This window comes from Etheostoma cragini, chromosome 16 (genome assembly GCF_013103735.1).
Source record: "Etheostoma cragini isolate CJK2018 chromosome 16, CSU_Ecrag_1.0, whole genome shotgun sequence".
NCBI classification, from domain to species: domain Eukaryota; kingdom Metazoa; phylum Chordata; class Actinopteri; order Perciformes; family Percidae; genus Etheostoma; species Etheostoma cragini.
In genome coordinates, this window is record NC_048422.1 from 14,152,090 (window position 1) to 14,160,807 (window position 8,718).

General features: G+C 40.8%; 1 protein-coding gene across 3 annotated transcripts in view; it reads right to left on the reverse strand.

Annotated features, from left to right (window-relative positions):
* The window catches only part of unc5c (unc-5 netrin receptor C), a 111,754-nt gene that overhangs the window by 25,857 nt on the left and 77,179 nt on the right, over positions 1-8,718 (reverse strand). For all 3 annotated transcript variants that reach the window (XM_034896920.1, XM_034896919.1, XM_034896918.1), the window contains exon 5: positions 610-790. In XM_034896920.1, the coding sequence (XP_034752811.1) occupies positions 610-790 (181 nt within the window). The remainder of the gene's footprint in view (positions 1-609; positions 791-8,718) is intronic.

Consider the following 8,718-nt stretch of genomic DNA (forward strand, 5'->3'; position numbering starts at 1 on the left):
TGAGAATAAGTTGAGCTGCCTTCTTATAGGAATTGAACACTTGTCCTCTGCACTGGTCTAGCTCTACTGAACCCTCATTAGGTCAGTAGGGAGGAAGAGTTTGCAGGTCAGGAGATGTATAGTCTCGCTTTGCCAGACCTTCCTCCCCAGTGCTGCGGAGGAGGGTCTGGCAAGTCCACACAGCATTCCGGGATGGGAGGAAAACGTGAGAAAAATGTGGGTTTATTGGCATTTCTTTAAACCAATCACAATAGTAACAATGATGCTGCCGTTGCAAAACAGCCTCTGGAAGGGACTTGTTTTGTTCGAGCATGTGTACGTTGTTTTAGCCATACAACAGGATCAACCGGAGTTCAACATTTTTGTAATATTGAGGACTATGGTTTACTGCTCCTCAGATCTCTGCCCAGTAAATCCAGACAGCTAGCTAGACTATCTGTCCAATCAGAATTTTCAACAGGTGACATCTGGGCAAAAAGAGAGTGACGTGGCGGAATTTCCTGCAGCCCCGGAGCAATCCTGGGAGTGGAACATCAGCGATATAGACTAGTGAGACTAATTGTTTTTTGGATCTCATTGTTGTTCAGTGTTAAGACAGTAGTTGTTTACCATAGACGATAACTGTGGCAGTGGTGCTGCGTCTCTTGGCAACAATGTTCTTCGCAACACAGGTGTAGTTGGCAGTGTCAGAGAGACGGGCCTGTTTGATGATCAGGTTGTGGTCGATGGTGATGTAGAAGTTTCTGTCATCTGCAGGATCGATAACTTCTTCGTTCTTTAACCACTCCACCTGAGACAAAGAAAAGAGCACAACATAATAAAAAAAAGGGAAAAGATAAACAGCTTCATTAAATCGTAGTAAAATCACAGCAAAGTGTTTGAACAGCTAGAGTTTTTCTTGTCTGCGCCTAACCTCTCAAATCGCAGCGAGTGCCAGGATTAGAGCACAATTGTTTACGTCTCTGAGGTCCTGCTATAAAAAGTCAATAGCTATCACACACTTTTTATTCTCCCCCTAGAACAAAACACTACACTAACAGCAGCATTGTCGGACAGTATAGGAAAAAAACTCCACAATTTCTGAAGCTGAGAGTCTCTCTGACCTTTCCTTATGAGTTTCATTTCTCCAAATGATACGGATATTGAACTCCTGGCGCTATCACAAAACAGGGGACCATTTAGAGCTTTTATTTGACTGTAAATCACCAATATCCTTTTTCTCTTCAAAAAGGTGTAAAGGTTTTGAAAGTTTCTAAAAGAATAACACATGCTGTTTCACACTCAGCAGCCACTTTGAAAATGTTTGCTGGTTCTCTGGTTTTCTTCAAAGGAGCCGACCTGCAATTGGGAGGCCCAGCAAATAGCTAACTTCCTCTGTATTATGATATCCCATAAGAAGCAAGGACTGATAACAGATAAGACCCTAAGGAGCAGTACAGGCAAAGATAAGTAGGATGTTTATAAAAGGTTTTTTTTCATGAGAGATAAAGTATCTCAAAAAAGTGGGACAACAATCTGTTATAAGGCCTGTCAAGGCAAAACGGTGTATGGGCTCACTGTTGTTGTCAGATTGCTTAAGAAACAACACAGAAACGGCATGTACTGGTGCAGATATGTACAACACATATGGCATTGTTGGAAGACCAGCATTGTTAGAACTTTCTCAAAAGAGAAGATGGGCTGATTCTGACATGCACTGAGTTACATGCATCACCAGCTTCACTAGTGTCTGGGATTGCTTCAGATGGCAGATATCAAAGACGCCATCAGCGTCACACCTCAGCTGCCTGTCTCTTTTCCACAGGGAACACATTGGAGAGGCTGAGAAGAAAATGTTTTCAATATAACACAATTTTTTCACACCTCTTTCAACTCAGTCCTCCTTCAAATCAATGCATAAAACACTAACATTGTTCAGCTCATATAAAACCTATCCCTATGACAAAGTACATACGAACGAACACTGGATGCAAACTCAATATCAGCAGAGGTTTACAGTAAATCTTTTGGAAGTATGATGCACATCCTCTGCTGATTGGGTGCATATGAGTTTGTTTTCCTCCATAAACATGTATTAGCTGAATCAATGTCATAGAGCCAGGAAGGAAAAGATTGCCTCCCAAGCCGTCTCTTAGCTGAAATGCAACCTCTCTCATACATGAGCGCAATGCAATAAAGTGCTGGATGACATAAGTTGCGATGTATGCGTTGCACCTCACACTCAGAGACTTCATTCCTCAACATGATGCTACAGCAGTAGGTTTAACACTTGTCACACAGAAAGATAGGCATGTCTTTACATTAGCAATTAATTTATTTTAATTTACAACTAGACACTTTATAAAGCTTTATACATTTTAATAATAATAACATATTTTATTAGTAAATTGTATTTCTAAACCTACACTGCTAGTACACAACTCAATGAGAACTAAAGTATAAAGCACACAAGAGAAAATAGTTTCAAAGGGAGGGACTCACATGCACTAACATGCACGAATGGCTGGCCAGGCAAAGAACAGAGAAGGTTTGCTGCTATATTATTGTTCTGAATGTTGTATACAGCTCATTTAAATCTACTGTACATTCAGGATCACGATGCTTCAATCTCAGTTTAACAACACAGCATTGTTTAATGGTTACTCAGGTGTTTATCACAAAGTCTGTCCATATATCATAAATGTATATAATTAGGAATTTCAGTATTGTGCTATTAAGTTAGCTTCTGCTTTGGTTTTATAGCAACAAATCTGCCTTGGCATCTGCTGAGGTGGCACTTAGACATCTGTCATGACTTTCAGGATTAGAGCACCAGATGAAATTCAATAACAACTCACTAAACTGTAGCTTCTGTTGACATTTTCTCCTCGAGGTTTGAACATTCAAGATATCTTTTTTAAACGGTCCTCTAATAACATACATTATACACATCAATTAAAAATAAAGTAAATAACTCCTGTGCATTATCTTAAACAAAAAAATGTAATCAATATAATGACAGCAGTGATGCACTACTATCACAACACATTATAGAGTACAAGGAGGCTACAGTGATTATAGGGTTGTTTTTGTTTAACAATATCACCATCTTTAATACTGAATAACTAGCATATAGCATAACTATGACACGAGAAAAGGACCTCTGTGTTTAGAGAACAAAGATTTGACAATGAAACAATGGGTTTGGTTGACATCAGAAATATGTTGTTATTTAGAGCTCACATTAGTGTGTGTGGAGCACAGGGCATTAGTACGTAAAATGTCAAGTCTTTGAATAGAGATTGACAGCTGATACAAAGAGGTGGTTATCCAATTTTGCACCAATCACACAAGGCAGCCTCTCCAAACGTGCTGCGTTCAGATGTCAAGAGCACTTTTATATGAGAAGGTAATTAAAAATTGAACAAAGGAGCTTTTCAGCGCAGATGGAGGGGTGGGAGGGAGACGGAGTGACGAGAGACAGAGAGTGGTAGGAACTCATGTCAGAAATGGGAACGTGTGAGAGAGAGCAAAAGTGAGCAACAGTTCACCCATCATTTATTCTGCACCGACTATAATTAGGACTCATTAATAAAACCAGAGATGAAAAGGTAAGCCGATCTCTACACCACACTTGTGAAAAGATTTCAAATTAATACAATTCAGCAGAAGAATACATCTCATATTGCATTGGTCCAACTTTATCTCATGCCGACAGACTCAAACATGCGCACAGACAGAAGATACACAAACTTGCACAGATATGTAAACACACACACACACACACACACACACTTTCTCTCTCTCTCTCTCTCTCTCTCTCTCTCGCAGCTCGTTAGTGTCTGATTGGCAGTGAAACATCCGGAGGGGTAATTGGCACATTTCTTTTCATTAACGAAGGAAAATTGCCACATGTCAACAGTCAAAGACAGGGAGTCATCCGGTCTGGTCGGAGACAGCCAAGTGACAGAGAGAGACAGTAAGATGGAAACTTAAACCTAGAGAGGAAGAGAAAGAGACAGGCAGATAGAAAGACAGGTACAGGAGATAGATGAGTGAGAAGGAGAGCACATGTACATGCAGCAGGAGTATGTCACTAGTTTAACAAAAATACAGTATCTGGTAATCAGTGAGAGGCAAGGAGAGACATGTCAGAATAAAGACAAAGACAAGGAGTGGACGAAAAAGGTTACAAAGAGGTGACTTTGTCTTGAAGAGGCAAACACTCTGAATGAGTGAGTAGGGAAAGACTAAAGTGAGAGGTAAACAAAGAAGAAAGATTTGACTGAGATGAGATAGCTACTACTCTTGAGCTCTGGAAAATTCACAGACCGGAATGTATCGACAAAAATAATAGACAGTTGGAAAAAGGAATTCTGTCGAACGAAGTGATGTACATTGTGGAAGTGGTGTCTTTATTGTGACGTAATTCATGTTGAAACAGGATCCTAGAGCAGAGCATACACATTTAGCCTTCAGGTCTTTGAGGGACCCACCATGGTATCCCTCCACTGTCACTTCTTCTCCCACTAGCAAACATAACTGGCTGCAGACCAGGCTGAAACCATCGTGTGGGATGTTTCAGTGCTCTGCCATGATGTGCCAGCACAACTCTAATTAGAACCAAATACAGAACACACTGTATACAATCCACTCACTTGTTAAAAACCGGTGCAAGGCAAAACCATTCATTACTCATCGCTGTTGTGTCAGAAATAGAAGTTACAGCAAAGTGTGGGGGTGGAGAGGGGTGTGAAAAGGAAGAACGTGGAGGAAAAAAAAGTTCCACAGAAATGTATGAGACTATGAGACAGAGAAGTCATTATGAGCTCTCCTGCTCCTCCGCATTACGACTAACTAACTATTCAATGTAATGTATTCATTTACCTTTTTTTACAGTACAGTATATATCCCCCATAGACACACCTTGAGAAGGAGGCACAAAAGGTTATGAACTGATAATGTAATCATTCACTATGAGACAACAAGCCATATGCTCTGCATCTGCCTACATGACAAGAATACAAATTTAAGAGGTATACATATTAAGAAGCTGAAATGCACTAAGGTGTGATATCGTAAGGTGTGATGAAAACAAATGTATGTGTGTGTATGCCTGTATTACTTGTTTGTATCTTTATCTATATCTGTAGGTGTAGGTTTGTGAGGGTGTACAGTATGTAGAGGAGTTGGAATGGCATGGTGGTTGGGAACGGGCAAAGGAGAGAGGTTGAGGTAACAGAATTAGTGGATTTGTTGGAGCGGTTCAGGTGTCCATCCAGAAGATTACTGAGAATCGAGCCAGGAGTGATGACCGCATCCAGCTTAGTCCTGCCTCACGCTTTCCACAGTTTGCTGAAGGAGAAGAGCCGTTTCTTACATTAGCTCCAAGGACAGACAGACACTTCACTGCTGTAACACAACTCTCTCCGTTCTCTTGCGCAATTCATATGCCTCTTAAAATATGATTACTAGAATCACTCACCGCCTACAGTGCAAGCCCCATAAAGTTGGGGGAGTTTATGTTTTTACAACTCTGTTTTTGTCTGTTGGTTGCTGAGGCATAAAGAAAGGATTTGTTTAAAATTTGATTTATTGATTATCTTTTGCCCATAAAAGTTATTTATATTTCAATGGTGACTATGCAGGCTGATCTCATGAAACGGTGTATGTATTACACGCCAATTTGTATGGCATTATTGGCTAGTTATCAAGACACATACAGTACATGTTTTTAGCGCTTTTATCAATACTGTTTGGCCTCCATTGACTTACATTAGCTAGCGATTGTATGTGAATTTATGCTGTAGCAAGTAGTATGAAAGAGCAAAAATCCACATAAGAAGGGGGGTCAGGGTGGTGGATGGGTCAAACACAGGACTTCCACCCAGGACAAGTACAAGTTGGCTGCAGAAAAGCATGGGACACACACCATTTTTATGTGAAATATCAGCAAATAAACTTCTATAAACCGTTACTGAGGCTGCAGCTTTGGAAGCTGGAGAACTGCGCTACACACTCTGCAGTCCTTGGTCTCCCCGAGAATCCTCTGGCCTTTAGAAAAGCTCAGTTGATATCAACACCAAGTGAGAGGATTTTTTTCTGCACTGATAGAGGTCATAACTCTCTCAGTATACAGTAAAAAACTACTTTAAAGAGTAGGGATAAAAATGCTCGAACCGGTTTACAAGTTCAGTGTAAACAGCTCCCAAATCATTTTAAAGTGATAAAGACATTACAAACTAAAATGAAACTTTAGTCTCATTCCCATGCTGAATGAAAATACCACATGGCATCCAACCAATTCCCTCTGATTCCAGGTTGCGTAGGGAAATCAGATTTTTTTTACATGGGGGATTTCAATGCACAAGATGCTCTTGTAGCCCCAATAGTATTGTAGTTGTAGTTTCTTGGTTTAGCTTTCTAGTATCAGTTTACACCATTGTATGAGCCCCAAGCAGTGCTTCTTTGTCCTGTAATGAATAGTATTTTCTTTTCTTTCTCATAGGTGGTCTGATTGAATATGTGCACAGAAACTACCTCCGGTTCAAAGTAGTACATGTAAAGTGTTTGTCAAGGCCTGACCCATGGGAGGTAACAGTAGAAAGGGCAGTGCCTAACTGAGGACAGCAAAGCTAAAAAATGTTGGGCTATTAGAGCAAATCATAGCCTTTGCACAGGGAAACTGGAGTGATTGACAGGTGAGTGCCTGAAGGACAATCTTTGGTTGGTTGCCTAAGGGATTTGGTCTGGCCTCCTGACACTCCCAAGGGTAACCTTAATGAAAACACACTTCCTGTTTCACTGGGCACTGAAGTGTTGTTACTCCTGACATTCCTCGCCCCCCTCATAACTACACTATGCAGCATTTGGACTGGGAGGAAGCACTCGGCTATTTTTTGACAAGGTGACCTGACAAGCTGCCGTTTGCGCAGTTCCGCCTATTAGGTGGAACTGGACCTAAAATCAACAGCAATCACTGCCATTTACATGGTTTGATGTGTGGGAAAAGGTAGATGCTGGATCTCCATTAAGCGCCACAGTCAAGATATTCAAGTTGGATAAGATTTCATAACATAACACTCAATATTGAGAGTCATTATCGGCACATTTAGTCAATAACAAAAAGTAAGGAAATGTAATTTGAGCTTAATAACAACATCTACTGTCCCTCTGGATTCACAGAACTGCATGTGAAACCATTGAATTTGGCTCTGGCTGCAGTCCCAGCTGTCTAAATTCATCCAACTTAGTTTTCTCACTTCTCTGGATGAGGGAGTGTGAAGTAAAGATCTTTGTGTTTCCTGGCTTTCTTCTCGGTTAAGCCAATGGACTTAATCATGGCAGCGGGGCCTCTTCCCTGCAGAGCATCAATGACTCGTTACCCATGATAACACGGCAGGACCCCGGCTGACTGAGGAGATGCCTGAATTAAAATCCTGCTTCCATGGAAACAGGCTCAGCAGCTCACTGTGCTGCATCACCTCTGAACTCTTGTCTTTCTCTCAGTCCTGTGACAAGTGCTCTCAATTGGAGTGGGAGATGGAGCGCATGGGAGAAGAAAAGAGAAAGGAACAATAAAGCTGCATTTTTTCAAAAAAGGAGATTTAAGTCAATTTTATGAGCCTGCCACATGTTTTTGAGTATGAAAAGAGGCCACTGTTACTTCTGTGGAGGCCCTTAAGATGTTGATTAAATGAGCTACATGGAGGTATTCAAAGAGAAGGATCAGTGTTGAGCTGATGAAAACTTTCCCATCCCTATCTTTAACTTTATTACTGGGCAGCACCCAGCAAGAAAGCCCACATAACACAGAAACAAAGGTTTCCTGCCAGATCACTCTCTCTCCATTCCTTCCTAGAATAGTCTCAACAGTTACATTTTCCTTCTGCTTTTGATTAAGTGTATATCAAATATTCATGTTCATGGAAATGTGTAACAATGACTTTTAGGGAGCCTGGTGAGTGTCTAATGTATTCAGACCATGCAATAGGTTCAGATGACTGAATCCTTGTGCTATTTCAGAAACCTCACTTGCAATATTTCAGTCCTCTGGGGCCAAAGTTCCATTGGTAATTGTTCCAAGGAGAGCCAAAATAAATGCTGGCTGGTTATTGTCTGTCTGTCTGTCTGTCTGTCTGTCTGTCTGTCTGTCTGTCTGTCTGTGTGTGTGTGTGTGTGTGTGTGTGTGTGTGTGTGTGTGTGTGTGTGTGCGTGTGCGTTTGTGTATATGTGTGTGTATTCCATAACTCAGGGACAATCTTTACAGCAGAAAATCAATGTATCAAGTGTGAATAATCTGTCATAAATAAGGGCCAGAATACCTCAGACTCAACTCCATATATGAAAACCTCTGAGATGTATGATTGGAACTGTTTTATATCTTCTGTTATAAAAGGTTGCTGCATCATCACAGGAGAAATCCTGATTATTCAGCATAATGTTTAGTTTTCCGGGGAATAGCCACTGCAGAAAGCCAACAAAGACTTCAAAACCACTTAAATAGAATCACAGAACGTCATTACTGTGGTAAACCATTGTGAAAACCTATAATGTAAATCATCTGAATATTGTGAGGACAAAGAGAGGGAACAATAGACTGACAATTCCACTTTGTAATTGGAGATCAAAACCAATTGTGATTGACTTACTTTGATTCTCTAGAATATTGGCTTCGTAGCTCTGAGAATGTGCGTGTTTGTGCGTGTTTGTGCGTGTGTGTGTTTGGTTGGGGGGGGG